Source organism: Nyctereutes procyonoides, unplaced genomic scaffold, assembly GCF_905146905.1.
Source record: "Nyctereutes procyonoides isolate TBG_1078 unplaced genomic scaffold, NYPRO_anot_genome, whole genome shotgun sequence".
Lineage (NCBI taxonomy): Eukaryota > Metazoa > Chordata > Mammalia > Carnivora > Canidae > Nyctereutes > Nyctereutes procyonoides.
In genome coordinates, this window is record NW_026575044.1 from 48,799,767 (window position 1) to 48,824,594 (window position 24,828).

The 24,828-nt window shown below is 40.3% G+C and overlaps 1 protein-coding gene across 1 annotated transcript in view; it reads left to right on the forward strand.

Annotated features, from left to right (window-relative positions):
• The window catches only part of RAB31 (RAB31, member RAS oncogene family), a 127,897-nt gene that overhangs the window by 73,479 nt on the left and 29,590 nt on the right, over nucleotides 1-24,828 (forward strand). The window contains exons 4-5 of the mRNA XM_055324528.1: nucleotides 10,704-10,775; nucleotides 11,843-11,949. Of these exons, the coding sequence (XP_055180503.1) occupies nucleotides 10,704-10,775; nucleotides 11,843-11,949 (179 nt within the window). The remainder of the gene's footprint in view (nucleotides 1-10,703; nucleotides 10,776-11,842; nucleotides 11,950-24,828) is intronic.

Consider the following 24,828-nt stretch of genomic DNA (forward strand, 5'->3'; position numbering starts at 1 on the left):
GATTTAAAAGTGGTACGGCAGGGGCACCTGCGTGGCTCAGTGGGTCAAGTGTCTGCCTTTGGCTGGTGTCGTGATCTCAGGGTCCTGGGATCGAGTCCTGCATCGGGCTCCCTGCCCAGGGGGGAGCCTGCTTCTCCTTCTCCCTCTGCTGCTCCCCCTGCTTGTGCTCTCTCCCTGTATCAGTTAAATAAAATCCTAAAGAAATGAATAAATAAATAAAAGTGGTACAGCTGAAGAGGTCCAGGGATATTTCAAAAATATTTCAAAAAAAAAAAAAAAAAACCAAAAAACAAAAAACCGCTCAGCGGTTTAGTGCCACCTTCGGTCCAGGGTGTGATCCTGGAGTCCCAGGATCGAGTCCCACATCAGGCTCCCTGCATGGAGCCTGCTTCTCCCTCTGCCTGTGTCTCTGCCTCTCTCTCTCTGTCTCTCTCTGTGTCTCTCATGGATAAATAAATAAAATCTTAAAAAAAAATGGTGACGGAAGCTGGAAGGAAAGTGTGACTGTGGCGTTGGAGGAGGGCCCTGCCGTGGTGGCATCGTGAGGGGGCTGGAGCACCTCTGCTGGCACACCTGGCACCGGGGGTGGCCCACATGGGGGTGGGGGCATCATTTAGGAAACTGGGACTTGAGATGTAGGAGAGAAAGACAAGGGAAGTGTTTGCATTTTAAAATAAATGGAATGAGATTCAATGAAGTGGCCACACAGTATAGTGAAGATAAAGCCGGGCAAGGGGGCGACTTGGGTTGGATGAGCAGAGGTTCCCTGGTGGGACCATTTCAAGAAGCAGCATTTGCCTTGGCCTGTAAGTGGGCTGGATAAGCCTGTGTTTACCGACCCTCCAATCAGGACAAAATTTGGATATCATATTATTATGGTTGAAGAGAGAAAATAAAATGGTATGGAAGACTGAAAAATAAATAAATACAATAAATGTAGCAAGTCCGCAGGGAGACTCCCAGCACCCGAGCCTGCGGCCAGTGGCCAGAGCGACAGGACGGGAGGCGGGAGGTGGACAAGAACAGCAGAGAGGGAGTGTGGAGCCTCAAGCCTCGCAAGGTGAGGATGCGCAGCCCCCTTCTGTCACAGCAGACCCCAGCGTTGTTTGTCCTTTGCTCCCGGTGGCCGGGCTCCCTGCTCCCGGGCTGCCCTGCCCACGTTCCAGGCGTGTTCCGGGCCGGGTGGCCACGCCGCTGCAGGAAGACATTTCTCGAGTCAGGGAACGATGTTTCACGGGGCTGGACTTTGGTCTGGGAGGCCCTGAATGGCTTCTAATTGCACAGCATTGCCTGTGCCTCCTGGGTTGGGGACAGTCGGGGGCAGAGGCTGCAGGCAGCCCTGAGGACAGGACGGCCGGGCTTGGCCCAGGAGGAACCTAACAAGCACTTTGGTCATGTTTTCTCTCCTCTCGCCTCCCCTGGCCTCCTCTCCACTCCCACTTCTCTTTTCCCTCCCTTTTCACTTTTGTGCACCTAATTTCCTAAATCTGGTTGAAGTACAAACCAAAGGGCCTACCGAGCCTGTTGATGTCATTCGTGACAAGGAAATAAATTGGGCACATGGTCGTCACTGAGTAACAGAAGAGCGTGCTCCCGAGGAGGCGCAGAGGGACATGTCTCTGCAGGAACAGCTCGAGTGTCCTTAGAACGCAGAGCTCGCTGTTTGGAGACATTTCCATCCAGAGCAGCCCCTTTGAAAATGTAGCCTGACCCCACCCTCCTTCTTCACCTTCTAGTTGTTTCCTAGGGGCACCGTAACAGATTACCGCATGTTTAGTAGTTCAAAACAGCACAAGTTCTGAAACACTCACAGTTCTGAAAGTCAGAAGTCGGAGAAGAATTTGCCAGGCCAATACCAAGGCATAGGCAGGGCTGCTGGACAGTGTATCATGCAGGGTAATCTTCCCATCTCAAGGTCAGCCGGTCAACAATCTTAGTGCCATTAGGACCTCAATGCCCCCTTGCCATGTACCATAATGTAGTCCCAGGTCCCAGGGATTAAGATGGGGATATCTTTGGGGCTGTTATTCTATCTGCCAACTCCTTAGAACAGTACCTGTTATGTACCAAGTGTTGAATGAGTGAAAACATTTAGTATAAACCCATATCTGCATTACATCAACTCATGCAATGTTTCACTGCAGAGAAGCAACTGAGAAATGGAAAGATCATGGAATTTGGAGTCAGAAGATCTGTGTTCAAGGTCTGGTGACACCATTTAAGAGCTGTGTGTCTGTGGGCAATTTACTTAACCATTCTGAGCCTTTTTTCTCATCTGTACAATGGGAACAAGCTTACCTGGTTAACCTGCCTTCACAGGGTTATTGATTCATCATATGTGTTGTGTTGTTACACATTTGTTGAGTCCCTGCTATGATCCAGATAAGGGGTCAGGAAAGGTTCTCAGAGGAGGTGGCAGTTGAAGACATGAATGACATGTGTGAGTGAGGGTCCAGGCTGGGGAAGGCATGTAGGATGACCTTCAGGGCTCCATGTGGCTGCATGTTCGGAGAGCAGGGAGGAGGCCTGGGCCTGGAGAGAGAGAGAGAGGGAGGAAGACTGGGTGCCTGAGTGACACCACAGAACAGAGTTCAGATTTATGCTTAGTAAGTTAGAATGATTTTGAAAAAACACCACCCTTTGACTTTGTTGGAAGAAAAAAAAAAACACTGTGCTCTAGGGCTAACATAATATGATGTCAAGTATTTGCTTCAGAAGATTCCAGCGTAAGGGGTGAGGTGGGAGGGGAGGTGGAAACATTCCAGGGGTCATGTGTTAAGGCTGATCTTGAGGCTAGGGAACGAGAGAATGGAAGCACAGTGTACCAGGCTCTCTTCTTGTGCGTATGGTTGAAAATTTCCACAATTAAAAAGTCAAAAATAGATTTGATGGTATATGTAAATGACATAACTCAGAAGTTAAAAACAGAATCCCTCTGACTGCTGTGTGGCCAGTGTGGAGGCCACTGCAGTATCCAAATACTCCAGTAGAAACTTCCAGATAACCAGTCAAGGAAAGATGGGTCTGCAGGCTGCACTATGTGAACTCAGCACAGAGGCCTGGGTGCCTGGTGCTTTTGGGGGTGAATGAAACCACATGCCTGCAAGTGTGTCTTGTGTGGATCTGATCTCTTCCTACCAAGGTCACAGACTTGGGAAGCTCCTCATGGGTGCCCAGCAAGGCAGGCTTTCCTTCAGGTACCATGTTGGCAGGACTGCAGGATGGGTAACACTGCCATGGAGCGCGGGGTCAGGCCCTGCTCTGGGGCCCATGGGCCAAGGTCTCTGTCCTGCTCCAGGTGATATTTGCTTGCTGTCCCATTCTGCAGGGAGACTTCTCTCGAAGAGGGATGTTTATCGTGAACAGGAGGACTGTATACAGATGGGAAAACTCAGAGCAACCTGAGCAGAGTACAGAGGGAAGGGGAGCCATGACCAAACCTCATGGCATTTCCTTTAAATGAATGGTGGCTGTGTGGGATGAGAAATGCAGAGAACTTAAGGACGGGGTGGGGCAGAGTTGTGGACTTTTAGGAAATTCCATTGGTTTGCTAACAGATAGGAATTAGAGTTGAGGTTCTCTGTAGTTGGGTATTACATGGGTGGGAAAAAATATACTTCTGCATCATTTCAAAACCTTGACTTCTGTCTTATGCATTATTCTAAGGATCAGAATGTGCCAGTTCATTACCTTGTCTTTTACAAAAACACTAACCCATGCCCTACTCTCCAACCCCCCCCCCCTTTTTTTGTAGAAAGATGTTTGGATTTGTGTTGTATCATTGTCTACTAAAGAAGGTTTGCACCTTACCTTGTCAAAAAGGAGGCAAACAGAGATCAGGTTACCTCTAAAACCCAGCTTCCTCCTGATATGTTTGCTTCAATGCCCTGATCCCTGAATGCCAAGGAAGCTCTTTGACTTTAATTGGCAAATTGAAAGAAAGAAGAAAGAAGGGGGGTGGGAATCCCCTTTCATTGTAAAAGTAGTGTGTCCTATTAAAATTAAAGAAAAATCTGGACATATTACAAGTAGTGGTCTGCCTATGATGGCATTATTCAGAAATAACTACTGTTAATAGTCTGCCTTATAATTTCCCAGCCCTTTTTCTATTCAGCTTTACTTACTATTGGATTTTAGGACATCTGAGTGGGCATATTATATAGGCCTTCTGCTTTTCTGTGGAAAGAGAGGGTCTGTGTAAAAATCAGAAATGTTCTTCTGAATGGCACAGAAAGAACAGTCAGTAATGGTTTTTCCATTCAGCTTTTGCCAGCTGAGAATGTTGGGAATGTCAGGAATTTTCCTCTACCACTTCCCTCTTTGTTTGAATCCTATTGAACCACGGGATATGTTTTGGTTTCTGCCCTTGACTGTCCATGGCCTCAGGGTTCTGTGGGATGGTGAGAATTTCTGATTGTGTGCTGGGATCAGAGACCGACCAGCATTGGCTCCCTGGTTGCATCGAAGTGACTCACCAGGGACAGTGTCCTCTGAAAATCATAGCACATAACCAATCCCTACAAGTTCCTGGACTTGATGCAAGCAGTCTGGTTTGGATAATTCTCGTCTGGGGGACAGAGCCCAGCTGGAGCCTGTCCTTGTTTGGAAACTTTATGTGTTTTCCACTACTGCTCATTCTTGACATGCAGAATTTTTGCTGCTATGGAATTTATGATTCCACAAACCTGCATTTAAGGAATTTTTCCTGAAGCAGACTGGGTGGTCTGGAGGATTAGGATATTTCCTGGAATAATACTTTCCACTGTGTGCTGACTAGTGTGTGCATGCACACATGAATGGGGTGGTGTGGGAAGGGAAGAAAGGTTTGTGTTGTAGGTAATGCACTTGGAAGAATCAAGAGCAGGGCAAAGGAAGGAGGTTCTATCCAGAGTCTGTCGTACCTTGGCCATGAGGATCATCACAGAGCTAGAAAAACCTTAGTTATCACCACTGACTCCACCCTCACTGCTAACTGACATGAAAATATTGAGGTTCAGAGCCAGTGGTCAAGAAAGAATTCTTGGGGCATCTTCAGTGCAAGCAGGGTGGTTTTATTAAAACATGAGGACAGGACTCGAGTTTCAGAAAGAGCTGCACTGGGGTCATGAGAAATGGCTGTTTATATACTTTTAAGTTAGGAGGGGGTTAGGGATAGCATAAGTCTCTGAGGAATTTGGAAGCAAGGTTTCCAGGACCTTGAGGGGCTTAGCCGTTGTTGGGAAAAGGCCATTTACACTATCTAGTAAAATCTTAGTCATGAGACCCTTCAGATGTCTATCAGTGGACCATATGCTTGGAAGGATGATTGCTAACATATATCTTGGGGGAGGGGGTTTGAGACAAAGAAAGTTTCCAAAGGAATTTTTATTTTTATTATTTTTAAAGATTTTATTTATTTATTCATGAGGGACACAGAGAAGCAGAGACATAGGCAGGTGGAGAAGCAGGCTCCCTGCAGGGAGCCTGATGTAGGACTTGATCCCAGGACCCGGGGATCATTACCTGAGCCAAAGGCAGATGCTCAAGCACTAGGCCACCCAGGTGCCCCCAAAGGAATTTTTATATGTTAGAGGAGACTTACAGGATCCTGGAGGTTGAGCTAATATTAAGCTAAAGTATTAATTAACATGGAGACAGTGGAGTTCCTAGAGGAGAGTCACTCTGCCTCTGCCTGTCTCAAGGACTTGTCAATGGACCGTAAATTATAAGGAAATTGATTTTTTTTCTTTTGCTTTTGTTTCCCACACCGCTACCCACATTTTACCAGAATAGAGCCAGGCATGGATATCTAGACTCCCTTTGAGTCTAGATCTCTTCATACTTTGCCTTCAATGTGGATTCTGAGCATACTAGGTCTCAAGATGTTAATAAATATTACTTGAAAAAAGGCTAAAAAAATTGAGTAGTCTAAGTTAAAACTGAAACAAATAGTTTTCTTTACTACAGAAATTTTCAGAGCCTTCAATGTACTAATAATACTTTGTAAATCTCTAGAAGATCATTATTACATATAGCATTTCTGAAACCTACTTGGCCAAGAAACCTTTTTTCCAAAAATCACCTCATGAGCCCAGGGTTCTGTAGAAGACCCTTGGGAAGTACCAGACTGCTCCACTTGTCTCTTGTGCCATCTCATATATTTTTCAGAAATGAGAGTTTCACTGCTGCCCAGCAGTCCATTGTATGGCTAAGGGCAGAGTATGAAGAGATCTAGACTCAGAAGGAGTCTAGACAAATTTATGTTTCTGGCCCCTGATGGCTAGACATTGAAGTGTGTTCCAGTTTTTCAGCATTACTGGTATTCTGGAATGAATTCTGGTTCCCTTGTGACCATCTTGGATCATTCCTTCAGATGTGCAATTGTCGAATCAGTGTGTGAACATTTTCAAGACTCTTGATATTCATTGTTCGATTGCTTTCCAGAAAGGTTATGCCCACTTATCCTTCTCCCAGTTGCTGGAAGTGAGCGCAGGGTTAGCATCTATCTGTAAAAGCTGAGAAGTCTGAGAAGGTTGAAGAAGACCATTCCCTTCTCTTTTATTCTGTAGATGATGCAACAATTAAAAAACACAAAGTCACCCACAATAAGGACATTGCTTTTGAGAGTCAGATTGACTTTTCACAATTCCCTGTGCTTCTTCTAAATAATTAAATGCCACTTGAGAGTTATCTGAGCACTTTAATTTGGTATTCTAGATATTTTGCTGGATAGTTAGGGAAGAAGGGATTTTGAATTGGCATCTGTCTTGCTAATTTTCAAAGAACTCGTTAAGGTGAGAGTTAAAAATTATAGCAACCTCCTGTGATTATGAAACTGTATTTCTAGAAGAATCTTTTATGTGAGTGTTTTCATCAGTCTTAATTTGGGCTCAACGGAAATTGAATTATGTCATGTTGAGTATTAAAGCCAATTGTGGTGCTTTTGTTTTTATATTTGTATGGGGAAGAGTATATACATTGTAGGCTAGAAGTGGTTTATCTTTTTGTCTTCCACTAATATTATCCTTTGGTCAATACATTATTGGGTTTTGGAACTGAGACTTGAACTTTTAACTCATTAAAACCCCCAAGTCCCCGGCACTAAAGTCATTTAAGTAGCTTCACCAACAGATTTATTTCAAAATGATTCCATTTGGAGGAAGGAAAGAACAAGTAATGCATTATATACAAAGATCTATTCAATAATTCATGAGACCTGCACACCAGTGACCATTTCAGATTCAGTTGGTGGTATCAGAGCTGAAAATGAACTCTGTCTTAAGAAGATGCCCACAGTTTGCTCCTCTCTGTGCTTAAGTTCACGAATATCTTGATATTTGAAATATAAATTTTATACCTACATGGTGTTGTTTATGTGGACCTTTCTTATATAGAAGCTATTTCGAAAAAAAAAAGGCATTTTATATAGTTGGGCTAAAGGACACTTTATATGCATTCCCTACCCTTAGCAAAGCAGGAATGTTTCAAAAATACATTGTTTTTTCTTCCATTTGGGCAGGAATTCTGATTTTATTTTCTATACTGGGGAGTGGATTTCCAAAGGATGGATTGAAAATAGATTTATTGATGCCTGACAATTACAACAAACGCACAGTGTTGGGCAGTGGAGATGAAAGGCATGGGTGGTAAATGGCCCGCTGTCCTCCAGTGACTCCTGGCGAGTGGCCAAGGCTGTCAGCTGGGAACTCCTGGGTTCATCCTGAGCTCTATCCAACACATTCCCTTTTCTAAAAAACCACAGAGGCACCAGAGCAATTTCTGTCCAGGGTGAGGCTTGCACAGGGGCTGGGGAGGTGAGATAGAACCTGCCTCCTTCCACACTCCTGAGAGTGCCACACTAACTCTCTTCAGTGCATTAAAAGGGAAGTCTCAGGAACTGATGTGCTTCATATCCCCAAATAGGATCATTTCCCTTTGGCAGGTCTTTATTCAGTGATAAGTATTGTGTGGGAAATAAACATGAATGAGCAAGGGTTTTGTCGTTCACTGGAAAAGCTTCAGGATTGATCCTTCCTTCCCTCCCTCCCTGCTCCTTATCCTACTCTCCAATAAAAATTACTGCTTTTTCTTTTTTAACTTAAAAGGTGATTTTCTTTTTTAAAAAATCATTGTAAACATTTATGCTATGCATAATGCTATGCAGACTCTTTTAAGAAAAATGTACAAATCACTAGAAATTCCATTTAACATTTTGAGAAACATTGTTATAGCTGTACACATAGATTTACCCACTCACATTTTATCCTAAATTGTAGCATGCTCCATAGGCTGCTTTGAGACTTTTTTTTATTCCTTTAACAGTATGTAATCTTTTCCTATAAATAAAAATCTTCACCATCATTTCAGTTATTTCAGAATATGCCATTATACGTAGATACTATTAATGGATTCTGTATGGGGAACCATTAGTTTTCGAATATTTGCTCCCATATATAACATAGGGATGAGTATCTTTGTATGTGATGATCACTCCAATATATGTTCCTGTAGGTGGAATTACTGGGTCAAACAATATGCACATTTTAACTTTTGGTATATATCATCCACAATGGCTTTTAAAGAAAGTATCTCTTTTTTAAAAAATAAAAATAATATATTGGGGTGCCTGGGTGGCTCAGTCTACCTTTGGTTCAGGTCATGATCCCAGGGCACTGAGATCAAGCCCCATGTGGGGCTCTGTGCTCAGTGGGGAGCCCTACTTCTTCCTCTACCACTTTCACTCCCCCTGCTCTCGCTCTCTCTCAAATGAATAAATAAGATCTTTAAAAAATTATATATTTAAGTTATACAACACAATGATTTGATGTACATAGACATAGTGAAATTATTACTATTGTCAAACTAGTTAACATATCTTCTCACATATTTTGTAAATGATGAGAGCACCTAAAATCTACTCTTCTGGCAAATTCCCAGATGCAATACAATATGATTAACCACAGTCATCATGCTGTGCATTCTATTTCTAGAATTTATTCATCCCATATAACTGCAACTTTGTACCTTTTCACCAACTTCCCAATTCCCTCCCATACCCACTCCTGGTAACTACCCTTCTTCTCTCTGCTTCTGTGTATTTGACTTTTTAAGATCCCATATATAAGTGAGATCATGCAGTTTTTTTCTTTCTACTTCTGGCTTATTTCACTTGGCATGATATATTTTAGACTCATCCATGTTGTTGCAAATGGCAGGATTTCCTTTTTAAATGCTGGATAATATCCCATCGTGTATGTACATACACCACATTTTCTTTATTCATTCAGTCAGTAGGCACTTAGGTTGTTTCCATATCTTGTGCATTGTGAGTAATGCTGCAGTGAATATGGAAATACAGAGATCTCTTCGAGGTATTTGATTTTATTTCTTTCAGGTATATACCCAAAAGGGAAATTGCTGGATCATATAGTTATGTGTTTTTTGTGTACCTTTCTTAGTCCTGTCTATAGTGGCTGCACCCACTTATATTCCCAAAGGTGCATCGGGGGTCCCTTTTCTCCACATCCTCACCATTACTTGTTGTCTTTTGTCTTTTTGATAGCAGGCATCCTAACAGTTGTGATATCTCATTGTAATTCTGACTTGCATTTCCCTGAAGATAAGTGATGTTGAGAGTCTTTTCATAGGAAGGTCTTTTTTTTTTTTCAAAGATTTTATTTATTTATTTGAGAGAGGGAGAAAGCACAAGCAGGGCTGAGGGGGAGAGGGAGAGGGAGAGGGAGACTTCATGCTGAGCAGGGAGGCCAACTCAGTGCTCAGATCCCAGGATCCTGACATCATGACCTGAGCCCAAGACGGATGCTTAACCCACTGAGCTACCCAGATGCCCCAAGAAGGTCTAAAATACATTCCCATGTAACATATGAGAGTGGTCCCCTGCCCAAATCCAAACTAACAATGAATATAATAAATCTTCTTGATACTGAATAAATTAACACATGCCTCTTCATGCTTTTATTTTAATTTCTTTTGCTGTAATTGAATTTTTAAAATACTTATTGGCAATTTATGTCTCTTCCTTGGAGACTTATCTGTGTATATCCTTTGTCCATTTTTCTGTTGAGCTGTCTATGACTACTCAGCTTTCAAAGATCTATTCTTCAGAAAGTACATAGAATCTGTGCAGTATCCTCAGCATAATTATCTATCCTGTTTTGGGAGAAAGAATTCTAGTGACCAACGAGTCTTGCTTTGCTCACATTTTGGAACAGAGCTTGTGTGTGTCACCGTGTGCCTTTGACGGACAGCAGCCGTGCAGGCTGAGGGCGGGTTGTGGAGGTGCCCTTGCTCAGTGTTCCTCATTAAGGACACGGTGAGGGTCTTGTGACCTGGGCCAGTCTTCTCTTTTCCTCCACTTGGCAAGCATCTTTTTCTTACCACTGAGTAATTCTAATGAGATTGCCCTGGGTCGGTCATATTAGATAAGTAATGAGCAGTAGAGAAAAAAATATTCATAGAACAGGAACATTTAAAATAAAGTTTATTTTTGGCCTTAGCCCAAAAGTGAATTTCATGGTCTATAAGCCACAAGCACATGTGCAGTCAAGGAGGAGAATTTATTGCCTAATATGGCTCCTGGGGAAAATACTAGGGGAAATTCAGGGATTCTATAAGGCTAATGTAGGATGAAAATTTTATATTTAATTTGGGGTTGCATAAAATGTGTTGATTTTGGCCTAAAAATATTCATTGTTCTTAAACAGTTTCATTCACTGGCTCCCATGTACTACCGTGGATCTGCTGCAGCTGTCATAGTATATGATATTACCAAACAGGTAAGAATGCCCCCTTTAAAATTTAGATGCTATTTATGTTGATTCTCTGCCTTAGAAAGACCAAAGCAGAGACTTCACTGCATGAGTCTAGCCAGTAGCCTGGAATGAGATTTCATAGCATGGTAGCCAGGGATAATAAGCAGCACCGTATATTGAGTTTATTCACCTATATGTAGTGAAACATTTCAAATTTATTAGCCAAATTAAATGAACAACAATGATTTTTTTTTAATTGCCACTACTGCTCTCCAGAATGTCAGCTTTTTAGGAAGGGGAGAATTATTTTTAAGTTCTGCATGTTTTATAATTAGAGAATACTTTCTATTAGTGTTTCAATCACACTACTTAAAATGTCAAGGATAATGTTTATGTATGTGTAGTGTATTTGCATATATATAGTATACCATATTTAAAGTATACTTTATCATGTTGAGGATCTAGGATATCCATCAAGTAACTGCAATGGTTTGCAGACTGGTTTTTTCCACTCCTGGAGTTCTGACTCAGCCCACAGGACTGCTGGTTTAATGATCCATCACTGTTGTCAACCATGAGTTCCTGGCCATTTCTACCTAAAAACCTAGTGTTTATCTTGACTGGTTTGCTGCAGGACAATTGTGAGTGAAGGGCAAAAAGGAGAACAGGATGAGAAGAAGAGAGCATGAGAGAGAGAGAGGGAGAGAGAGAGAAAGGGGAGAGAGAGAGAATGTATATATGTATTCTTATTCATGAAATAAACATGAACATATCTGGTCCTACGACTTAAGTCTTTTTCATGTTGCGTCAAGGCTATCATTTTAAATTAATGGCATTTATAGAAGAAAATGACTAGTATGATTTTCTTCATCAAGTTTCAGTTTTAGAAAAGGAAACTTTTATAGGCCATTTAGGTGTAACAGCTAATATGAAGTTTTGTGCCAAGATAGGGGCTGGATATTAACATATTCACATATGTTTGCTAAAAATATTTTTCTCTGTTAAACTGAGTTAGGTTTATATTTCTACTTGGTAAAATACTGTGTTGATGAGACTTTCCAATGACTAATTTATTTACATTTTGGGTTTAGGATTCATTTCATACCCTGAAGAAATGGGTGAAAGAACTGAAGGAGCACGGTCCAGAAAACATTGTAATGGCTATTGCTGGGAACAAGTGTGATCTCTCAGATATTAGGTAAGATGCATTAAAAATTTTTTTTGTGTAGTGAATATCCTTCATCTCTGAATGTCTACATGTAAAAAGCTGTCATGCCTGTGTTGTTAAGTCTGTTCTCAGTATAATGATTTAATAGATGGTCATTCACTTGTGGTCCAGGTAGTATTTATTCAACCGGAGTAGAATTAAGGAAAAATAATATGGAAATGCAAATTGGATGGATCACCTAGGAGTGGATACTAAAACCAAATTGCACATTTACATCCCTGACTCTAGAGGTCTTTGGGCTAAATGCTTTTATTATTTTTGTTGTTACTTTTTAAAAATTTTATTGACATTATTTCAACTGGCCATTTTAATAAGACTTTCATATGGTAAGGAGAGTTAGAATTCATAATATTTCCCATAGCATCCATGTTTATTTTAGTTCTGACTTTAACTTAAGGTTATAGTCGGGTCTATATAATCTCACTGTTATCTTCTAGGATCTGAAGGTGATGTGTCATATAGAAACATTGGTTTCCTTCAGAGACACTGGTTGGTTGACCTTGCTTTACTTAGAGCAAAGTTTGCAGGGATCCAGTCCACAGGGACTAGAGATTTGATGAGAGCATTATGCAGCCTGATAAGCTAGCTATTTTTACCAAATAAAAATGCAATAAGAAAGAAATAGTGAATTTGCATCATCTCCATCTCGCTGGCTATTTAACTCTGCAATTCCAGTCATTGGTCTTCATAAAACAGCAATGTCATGCTCAGGTTTTGCTCATCCAAGTACGATTAAGCAGAAGTTTGATAAACAATGGAAATAAATCTTGCAAAAGCTCTTAACATGGCCTTTGACAAATTGCTCTGTTTTTTCAGGATTTCAAAAGCTTTGAATCATGTTGCATTGGGTTGGTTTATAATAACAGCCATAAACACCACTTAATTATTTGTTTTTCTGGGGGCTGGACAAATCTTTAAACTCCCTAGACTTAGTTCAGATCTCTACATTCTTTACTATAATCCTGAAATAGCTTGCTTGTCTAGAAGTGCAAAAGAATCACTTTAACTTTTGTCATTGGAAGGGGGTCGGGTGGGTGGGTAGAGACAGCCTTTGCTGAGGGCAGGTGCTATCATTTGACACCATTGGATTGTAGTAAAGATGTGACTTTAAAGGAACTGAACCTTGTGTATTTGTGGCAGAGCTGATGGACACAAATTTAAGCAGACAATCATATAGAGTTGACTGGAGTTCAGATTTTTGGAACTGAATCCCCCTTGAAATTATTTTCAGGAAACGGGACTTATTGGAAGGTACTGATATCCACATAGTTAAAAAGCAGGGCTGCCTTACTGGCATTTGATATGTTCCATTTTTCGTCTCCGGCACTCTCTCTGTTTCTAGTCTAAATCGCCATGGAAGGATATCATCATATCATGACAGGACATTTGTGGTCAAGAGACGGGACTTGGGGGACACAAGATGATTTTTCCCACCATAACCGTGATGAGAATAGGAGGGGTAGGTATTCTTGAAGAGGGGCAGCTCCTAGAAAAGTACAGCCTAGCCAGACAAAACATGTCTGTGACATGTGGGCTTGGCTTACAGATACCTGAAGGAGATGTACCATGTTTCAGGGTGGAATTTGCCTTTCATGCAGTGGTATAGTATTCTCCTCAACAGCCATTCTGCTTTGTACCCAGCCTATATGTACAGTTTTCAAAATGCCCCAGCTAACATTATCCATCCATCTCACTTTCAACCATAAATTCATGCACAGCCCTTCCAATGGGAGACAGTCCCGGTGCTACATCCAGTGGTGACATCACAGGACCACTGTCCCACTAGTTCAGGTTTCTGGTTAGTTTACCTTTCTTCTCTAGTTTGGCCTTAGTGAGGTCTGAATGTGACTTCTCAAAATCCTGCAGTGTGGTTTAAAGTGTGGAGTCTATATCTCTCGTTAAACACAAAGTTATGTTAGCTGCTATTTGTTATTTGTTACTGAATTATGCAGCAAGGAAAGGACTCCCTTTGCAATTCTCTTTCAGACTTCAATTTAAAAACCCCAGCTTGGGATCCCTGGGTGGCGCAGCGGTTTAGCGCCTGCCTTTGGCCCGGGGCGCGATCCTGGAGACCCAGGATCGAATCCCACGTCGGGCTCCCGGTGCATGGAGCCTGCTTCTCCCTCTGCCTGTGTCTCTGCCTCTCTCTCTCATTCTGTGTGACTATCATAAATAAATAAAAATTAAAAAAAAAAACTACAAAACTTTAAAAAAAAAGTAAAAAAATAAAAAGCCCAGCTTGATTAAGTCAGAGGGAAAGACTAGTTTGATGTTTGTAAGTTTTTAAACATTTATTAATGTATAATTAAAATTTTTAATTTATTTACAAATATATTTCATTGAACTAATTTAGAAGTCATAAATTCCACCTGTTTTAAGTATGCTGGTCAATAAATTTTTGTATAATTATAGGGCTGTGTAGTCATCATCACATCTAATTTTAGAACGTTTCCTTCATCCTACAAAGAACATGCCAATTTACAGTCACTCCCAGTGCCCAACTGCTTCCTGCCCCTGGCAACCACTACTATACTTTCTTGTTTTTATAAATTTGCTTTTTGTGGACATTTTGTATTAATCAGATCATGCACTTACATGGTCTTTTGTGACTGGTTTCTTCCACTTAGCATGTTTTTGAAATTCATCTGGTTGTAGCCTTACTAGTACTTCATTCATTTTTATGGCTGAATAATATTTCATTGTATGGATATACCACATTTTATTTTCTTATTCGTTAGTTGAATGAACTTGAAATTTGAGTGGTCTTCACTTTTTGGCCACTTTAAAAGGAGCTGCTGTAAAGAATCATGGACAAATTTTGTGTAGGCATATGTTTTCATTTCTTTTGGGTATATTATGAGGAGTGAAATATTTGGATCATATGGAAACTTTGTGTTTAACAATTTGAAGAACTGCCAAACTTTTTTCCACAGTGGCTGTACCATTTTACATGCCTGCTGGCAATATGTGATGTTCCAATTTCTTTACATTCCCAACCAACACTGTTATTACCTGTCTTTTGTATTATTGCTATCCTACTGGGTGTGAAGTTGTGTCAGTGTGGTTTTAGTTTGTATTTTTATTTATTTATTTATTTATTTATTTATTTATTTATTTATTTATTTTAGTTTTTTTTTAGTTTGTATTTTTTTAATGACTTATGATGTTAAACATCTTCTCATATGCTTATTGACTGTATATCTTCTTTGGAGGCATTTCTCTTCAAATCTGCCCAATTTTTAGTTGAATTGTCTTTTTATTATTGAGTTGTAAGAGTTCTTTGTGTTCTGAATACAAATCCCTTATCAGATATGTGATTTGAAAATATTTTATTCCTTTTATGAGTTGTCTGTTTATAATCTTTATTGTGTCTCTTGAAGTGCAAAAGCATAGTGTCCAATTTGTGATTTTTTCCCTTTTTATTTATTTTTTATTTATTCAGAGAGAGAGAGAGAGAGAGAGAGAGAGAGAGAGAGGCAGAGTCACAGGCAGAGGGAGAAGCAGGCTCCATGCCGGGAGCTTGACGTGGGACTTGATCCCCGGTCTCCAGGATCACGCCCCAGGCTGTAGGCAGTGCTAAACCGCTGTGCCACCGGGGCTGCCCTTCCCTTTTTATTTCTTATGCTCAAGTGATTGGTTAATTAAGATCACAGAAATTTGCTCGTATGCTTTCTAAGGATTTTATAATTTTAGAGCTTACATTTATATCTATCACCCATTTAGAGTTATTGTGTGTATTATGAGGTGTAGGGGTCCAAATTAATCTTTTTCTATATGGGTATCTAATTCCGAGCACTATTTGTTGAAAAGGCTACCCTTTTCCCATTGAATTTTTTTTTGGGCACTTTTGTCAAAAAATTAGTTGACCATAAATGTAAAGTCTTATTTTGAGCTTTTAATTCTATTCAGTTGATCTATATATCCTTACGCTAATGCCATATGGTTTTGATTGCTGTAGTTTTTTTAAGTTTGAAATTGGAATTAGAAGTCCTCCAATTTAGTTTTTCTTTTCAGGATTGTTTGACTGTTTGACTATTTTGGGTCTTTTGCATTTCCATGTGAACTTTAGGATTCTCTTGTCATTTTCTGCAAAAAAAGCAACTAGGATTTTAAGAGAGAATGAATCTTTAGAACAATGTGGGGATTCTTGACATCTTAACAACAATAAATTTTCTGATCCATGATGAGGTGCCTTTCCATTTTACTTAGATCTTTAGTTTCTTTTGCCCATGTCTTATAGTTGTCAGTGTACAAGTTTTGCATTTCTTTTCTTATACTTGTTCCTAAGTGTTTAATTTTTCTTGATGCTAGTGTGAATGGGATTGTTTTGTTAATTTCATTTATGGTATGCTCGTTGTGTATACAAGATTATTTTGTCTGTGAATATAGTTATGCTTCTTCCTTTCCAATCTGGGTGCCTTTAATTTCTTTTCCTTGTTTAATTACCCCATCTAGAACCCCCCACTACAAATTGAATAGAAATGGTAATAGCAGACACTGTCTTCTTCCTAATCTTAGAGGCAAAACATTTAATCGTTCTTATTATGATGTTGGCATCATAATCTTCTTTATCAGCATGGGGAAGTTCCCGTTTATTCCTAGTTTGTTGTTTTTTTAATCACAAATGAATGTTGGATTTTGCCAGATGCTTTTTTTGCATCTTCTGAGGTGATCATGTGGTTTTTGTGCTTTATTCTCTTAATATATGTATTACATTAATTGATTTTTGAATGTTAAACCACCTGCGTACCTGGTGGTTCCTGGGACAAATCCCACTTATCCATGAGGCATAATCTTTTGTGCCACTGGGTTCTGTTTGCTTGTATTTCATTGAGGATTTGTATGTCTGTATTCATGAGGATATTAGTCTGTAGTTCTCATTTTTTTGTGATGTCTTTGTTTAATGTTGGTATATTAAGGCAGTAGATTTTATAGAATGAATTAAAAGTGTTCCCTTCTTTTCTATTGTCCGGAAGAGTTTGTGAAAGATTGGCATTAATTTTTTAAGTGTTTGATAAAATCACCAGTGAAGCCATCTGGACCCAGGCTTTTCTTTGTGGAAAGATTTTAATTACTAATCCAATTTCTTTACTTGTTATATGTATACACAGATTTTCTGTTATTTCTTGAGTTAGAGTAATTTACGCATTTTTAGGAATTTATTCATTTCATTTATCTCATTTGTTTGTGTAGTGCACAGTGTTCTCCTATAATCCTTTACATTTCTATAAGTTCAGTAGCAATGTTTGCTCTTCCATTCCTGATTTTAGAAATTTTAGCCTTCTCTTTTATTTCTTGTTCAGTGTAGCTAAAGGTTTGCCAGTTTTGTTGATCTTGGCAAAGAACCAACATTCAGTTTCACTGATTGCTTTCCATTGTTTTTCTATTTCATTTATTTTCTCTATGTGCATTATTTCTTTCCCTCTGTTTGCTTTGGGTTTACTTTGCTCTTTTTTTCTTAGTTTTTCAAAGGGCGAGATTAGCATATTTATTTGAATTCTTCCTTTCTAATTTAGGCATTCAAATTGCCCTTTAAGCATTGCCTTAGCTACACCCCATAAGTTTTGGTCTGTGGTGATTTTGTTTTTTATTCTAATAAGATTTTTCTGATTTATTTTCAAACCCATTGCTTATTTGGTAGTGTTTTGTTTAATTTCCACATATTTGTGAATTTCCACAATTTCTGTTGATGGTTCCTGATTCCATTGTAATTTGAAAACATACTTTGTATGATTTTAATTATATTAAATGTATTGAGGTTTATTGTATGGCTTGGTGTGTGGTCTATTCTGTGGAACATTCCTATGACTTGACTTGAGGCTAATAAATTTTCAACACTATTTTCCTTTTAAGAGAGAGAGAGAGAGAGAGAGAGCAGCATGCAGGGCTAAGGTTGAGGGCCTCTGCAGACAAATGTTTCTAGCTAGAATTTAATTATGTTTTGTCTGTATTGTAGTTGTTTTTTAGAATTACATTTCTATGCCAGTTGATGCTAGAGCTGCATTTGTGATAGTGATATAAAATTAATTTCAATATATTAAAAAAAATTGGGGCAGCCCAGGTGGCTCAGCAGTTTAGTGCTGCCTTTAGCCCAGGGCGTGATCCTGGAGATCCGGGATCCAGTCCCACGTCAGGCTCCCTGCATGGAGGCTGCTTCTCCCTCTGCCTGTGTCTCTGCCTCTTTCTCTCTCTCTCTCTCTCTGTGTCTCTCATGAATAAATAAATAAAATCTTAAAATATATATATATTAAAAAAATGATTTATACGCAGGACATGATTGTCTATATGGAAACTCCAAAGGAATATACCAAAAAAAAAATCCCTAAAACTAATAAGTGGGTTTAACAAAGTTTCAGGATGTATAATATACACAGAAAAATCAATTTTATTTCTATGTCTAAAAAAGAGTATGCAGAAACTAAAACTGAAAACACAATGTTCTTTACAGTTGCTCCAAAGAAAACCAGATACTTAGATATCTATTTAATAATACATGTGCGGGTTCTGTATGTTGAATATTACAAAATACTTAAGAAAGAGACCAAGCAAGACTTGAATAAATGGAGAGATATACTGTGTTCATGAATTGCAAGTCTCAACATAGTACGATGTCAGTCCTCCATAAATTAATTGGTCAGTGGGTTCGATGAAGTCTCTATCAAGATTTTAACAAGATTTTTGGTAAACATAAGGAAGCTTATCCTAAAATTTACATGGAAAATCACAGGCACTAGAAAAACTAAAACAATATTGACAAAGAAGAATATAGTGGAAGAAATCATTCTATCCTCTATTAAGGCTTACTATACAGCTGCAGTAATCAAGGCAGTATGGTATGAGCAGTGGGATGCACACACAGATCAATGAAACAGAATAGAGAGCCCAGGAATAAATCCACACAAATATGCTCAACTGATTTTTGACAAACTTGAAAAAGTAACTCAGTGGAAGAAAGATAGTTTTCAATGAATGGTGCTAGAGTAATGGGATATCCATAGAGGGGAGAAAACTGCAACCTAAACCTTCACAACTTATGTAACAGTTACTCTAAAATGAATCATAGAGTTTAATGTCAAAGGTAAAACTGTAAAACTTTTAGAAAATTCCTGAGAGAAAATCTTGAGGATCTGCAGCTAGGTAAAGAGTTTGAGGCTTGTCAGCAAAAGCTCGTTCCATATAAGGAAAAATTGATAAATTGGACCTCATCAAAATTGAAAACACTTACTCTGTGAACGCCCATGTAAAGAGCTTGAAAAACAAGCTGCAGACTGGGAGAAAGTATTTGCAAACCATCATCTGACAAAGGATTAGCATGTAGGCTATATAAAGAACTCTCAAAACTTAATGGTTAAAGAAATTTAACTTGAAAATGGGGAAAGTACACTTCACCCTTGAAAATATCAAGATGATAAGCATAGGCATGAGAAGGTGTTCATTATCATTTGCAGACCTGTCAGAATGGCTAAAATAAAAGTGATAACACCTAATGCTGGCAAGGATGCAGACAAACTGGAGCACTCATATGTTGCTGGTATGCATGTAAAATGGAAAACATTTTGGCAGTTTCTTTTAAGACTAAATATGCAAGTACCATATGCCCAGCAATCATACTTTGGGTATTTATTCCAGAGAAATGAAAATTTACATTCACACAAAACCTGCACATGAATATTCATGGAGGCTTTTTTTTTTTTAAATAATAGCCCCAAACTGGAATCAGCCCAGAAATCCTCTGAAAGGTGGATGACTCAGCACACTGTGGTGCATCCACATCACAGAATAGTATGCAACAGTGTAAAAGAACAGAGCACTGCTCCAGGGAACCAGGATGGCCCTGCATGGCAGTTATGCTGAGTGAAGAAAGCTGATCTCAGAGGTTTCATAGTGTATTATTTCAGTTATATGAGATTTTGAAATGAAAACATTTTAGAACTAGAAGACATTAATGGTTGCCAGGGCTAACATGGTGGGGTGTCATGGTGGGCCGGTGAAATGGGGTAAGTGAGTGGGGGAGTGATCACCAGGTATCCTTGTGGTGTTGGAACTGCTTAGTGTCTTCTCTGTGGTAGTGGACACATGAACCTACGCAGGGGTTAAAATTCGATGGAGTCTAACACACACACACACACACACACACACACACACACACACATGAGTACCAGTAAAGGGCAGCCCAGTGGCTCAGCAGTTTAGCGCTGCCTTCAGCCTAGGGCCTGATCCTGGAGACCCGGGATCAAGTCCATGTTAGGCTCCCTGCATGGAGCCTGCTTCTCCCTCTGCCTGTGTCTCTTTCGTCTCTCTCTCTCTCTCTCTCTCTCTCTCTCTCTCTCTCTCTGTGTGTGTTTCATGAATAAATAAATAAAATCTTAAAAAAAGGGGGGGTACCAGTAAAACTGGGAAAATCTGAGTAAGACAGTGTGACAATGTCAATATCCTGTTTGTGATATTATACTATAGTTTCCCAAAATGTTACAATTAGGGGAACCTGCATGAAATGTACAAGGAATCTATCTATTTCCTCTAAGTGCAGGTGGGCTTACAATTATCTCAATAAAAGATTTAATGAACAAAAGGTTGATTTAGATAAAAATGATAAGTAAATATTAGAACAGTGGTATATATATGTGGGGATATATATTATACACACATACACACTCCTATATATGCATATTCTATGTATTATATACGATTGACTAAAGTTTTAAAAAAAGCCAAGTGATGAATTTAACCATCCACGGCAAACCCAATGTGCAAAAGGAAAACAGGATAACTGGATTAAAACTCCCATTTAGGAAAGCAGGGAACGGGAAGCCTGATGTATGATTTGTGTATAAACTGCCCCCTGCTAGACAGGAATAGTCTGGTAAATGATAGGGCCTAATGGGCATCTGCTGTTGACACCTTTCCATGGCAGTGGAATCAAGTTCTTGGTCAGCCAATCTGACTGCTCCAGATTGTGCCTGCTGGTATGATTTTTCTGGGGAGTTAGCCAAATCTCTCTACTCCAGACCTTATTTAGAGCTTGACCTTCTTTTACTCTAATCCTAAAACATTTTGCCCTTCTGTAGTTGCCAGAAAACTATGCTTTATCTTTCACTGGGATTTGGAGAGGGACAGTGTGTAGATGTGACGTGAACATGTAAGCGTGTGTACAGGTGGAGGCGGTGTCCTCTAACAGACTTGGGTCATGTAAGCTTGTAGGTCCACAAGAAGAGATATGCCTGGCATATTTTGAGAGTGTCTTGGACTTTAAATGGAATTAATTCTGTGAGCTTGACTCAACCCACATGAGGCATGTGTGTACAGAAGTGCTTCACGGAGGAGATGCCCAACCACCCAGTCACTGTGTTTTATTTTCTCCCATGTTCTAGGAGATAGTATAAAGGTCCGACCACACAACCCAGAGTGAAAGGCATTCAAAGGCATCTGATAAGGTGAATTCAGGACTTCTAGTGTATTTTATTAGGCACCTGATCGTTGTGAGATTTCCCTGAATATCTTAAATTCTAGACAAAATATCCTTGTGTTCATGTTGCTGTGAAATCAAAGCGATATGCAGCCTCTCGAAATCTGAGCCTGGAGGCAAACTGAAATTGGCCATACTGTAGGTATGACTGTCCCGTGAAAGATAGCATACGGTAGGTGCTTGTAGTTGTCACTTTCGTTTCCAGCAGTGAAGATGTGCCCTGGAGAAAAGTTCTGATCACAGCTTCCCAGGCAATTCCTGATGGGGCCTGAGAAAGAGGCTCCATCTCCCTACCCCCTGCTCCCTACCATCTGCTAATGCTAAGGGAAGGATTGTAAAGTTGGGGAAATTCTAGGGAAATATAGAATTGAAATAGCTGAACTGATTGTATAGGTCCTGAGAGGCCTGCAGACTAGAAGGGCAGGTACAGCTCAGAGCAGACAGCGTAAGCTGTGCAATTTGCCTCAATTGGATGGCAAGAGACAGTGGCATGAGTGTCAAGCGGTGGTAGGTCATTGGATTTTTGAACAAGCATGTGTGGCATGGGGCTAATTCCAGGTGACTCTAAGGAGGGCAGATGTGGCCTGGAGTCTAGATAGAAAAACCTTCTCAGGATGTCTGGGGAGCCCACAAGAGACTGCATGGCCTTGTCCTGGGTGTCCTGGGCCTGGCAGATAATTGGAGCAGACAATCTTGAAAAGAAAAGAGAAATAGGTCACCTTGCTTCAGTAGTTTTAAAAGTTCCACGAACCTAAGAATCACACAGGGCAACTTCTTAAAAATTCAGATTCCAGAAACCGAACTCCTGAGATTCTGATCCAGTAGGCAGTGGCAGGCTGGGAATATATGCATTTTGTAAAATGGTCCTTTTATAAGCAGTCTGAGGGCCATTCTTGGAAAACCATTGCCTTAGGTGATAGGAGTTGATGATGGGGAAGAATGAGGAAGTCCTGGAACCTAGCTGGGCATATATCCACGCCTGTGCAGGCCACACTTTCTGGGCCTCTTTCCCACCCTTCTGACCTTAGGGAGAATGGAAACAGTGGCTTTTCAGTTTTCAGGATCCAGTACCCCTGACCCATCATCCTGTTATCCTGTTAGAAGCAGTTCCCATTCTCTGGCCCCCTCTCTTTTGCAGCTCACACTGAGAGTTACCAGAAGAAAAGATGTGATTGGGTTTGTCTCCATCTAATTAATATCAGGCTCCTGCTTAGGCCAGCACCTTGTACCCAGCCACCTCTTGGAATGGTGGGACTTCCTCATAACCAGCCTATATTGGCTGCCTCTAGCTTGGGGAGGGCATTAGGGTCACATAGTTGTGGCACTTCCACAAGAAGGACTGCAGGTACCTCAGGAAGAACCATCTGCTTTAGTTGGCACTGGGGGCAAGATCTTTCAGGTTTCAGAGGAAGGAGAGGATATCCTATCTGATTCCTGACCCTTAAACCAGAATTCCTTTCCTCAGATTTCCCTATCAGCCTTGACTTGTAGCCTTCATTATAAGTACTTTCTTGATAGAAGTTACTTTCACCCGGAGAGAAAATGAATGGGAAATATCAGAGAGGAAGACAGAACATGAGAGACTCCTAACTCTGGGAAACGAACAAGGGGTAGTGGAAGGGGAGGTGGGCGGAGGGTTGGGGTGATTGGGTGAAAGGCACTGAGGGGGGCACTTGATGGGATGAGCACTGGGTGATATGCTATACGTTGGGAAATTGAACTCTAATTAAAAAAAAAGTTACTTTCACTCTACCCCTACCTCGTAGTAGATTCCAGTCCTGTTTCTTTTGCTTGATCTTCTTTTCCTGATTTTGAACTTTTGGTCTTGTATACAAATCCTCTTGGATCTCCCCAAATTTGTAACTCTTACTGCCTTTCTTCATCATTTGGACATTGGATTTCTTTTAATAGATTCTAATTTGACCTGTTCTTCAAGCTTAGAGGTCTCCCACTGGCTTTTTCTTAGAATCCCACACCTCACTGGTATGTTAGGGCTGTGAACAAATTAGAAGGGGTGAGAGAGGGATCTTGGAGAAGTGCTGATAGGACTTAGGATTAATATATTTTATCTGGCAAATGGTACTGGTAGCAAGTTACCCAACCAAAGTGATGATGGAGACAAGGGGTTGGAGATTGGGAGGGACCTCAGGGGTGGTGGGCTCTTACAAGAACTGGGAATGGCTCTTCCATTGCTAGCTCCCTCTACCTAAACTCCTCCCATCCCCTGTAGATGCAACCCAGGAGATGAATCATAGTCTCTAGGCTCTGGTATCTCTAAGGGCAACACTGAGAGAGATTGGTGGGGTTGCTCCCAGTGAGTCAAGAGCCTTTCTGGAGTATAGAGGTTGTAAGTTGAAGAAAAGAATATCTGGGGTAGCAGTGAAACTAGGGTGTGGTAGGAGGAAGGACATTTATCCTATCAGTTTCTAATCATTTGATTAGCAAGTGATTTGGGGTAGTTCTTTTTGTGTGCAGCAACTTTCTATGGAGAGTGCAAGAAAAGAGAAGAAAGTATCTTCCTTGGAGCTATTTGCCTCTGTTTGGAAAGCCAAGAGTAGTACACATGGGAGGAAAATATCTAAGGAGCAATACAAGGCTATATTTAATAAAGCTCCAAATGTTATGGTGCAGAAAGGACAAAAGAATTCAGGAGAAGGATAGTCTGTAGTCATCTGGAGTAATTTGGAAAGGCTTACAGATGAAGTGTGCCATTAAGCTGAGCTGTTACTGATCAGTCAAGCAGGAGGAAATTCCAGGAAGGGAAGGTAATGGACAGAGGCATGAAGGTGGGAGGGAATTTGGCATGTGTTATGGAAGAGAGATCATGAAGAATATTTGCCTGGGAAATGGGGGAAGACACATGGATAATGAGGTGATAGTTTATGCCTGGCTAAAAGTATGCAGAGTAAGTAGTTTGCGCTTGATGTGCTGGGGCCACTTGTCCATTACTTGTACTCATGGCATCGTTGCCCATCAGTTGTGGCACTATCATCTCCTGAGCCTGTTGTGGCCTCAAGCCCCTTAACACAATACTTCTGGAGTTAGCGCCAGCTGAAGAGATGAAATTTGTTTGCCAACTTCAAGGTAGGCTGTGGGAGCCATTCTAGATTCTTGAGCAAGTGATTGTTACAATTTCCCGTGCCAGAACTGGAGAGGGAGCTGGACTTTGCAGCCAGCATAGTCCTTCTACAGCTTTTCCACAAGTACACGGACAACTTCTGGAATTGCGAGCCATTGGTTGTTTCAGATTTTTGGATAAACTTGTAGTCTGTAGCAGATAAAAGTATACTTGAAAATAAACATTTTTTTTGCTAAGAATAGATACATTGCCTTTATTTCTTATATGTACTCCTTATGTACTTATACTCCAAAACACATTCCAG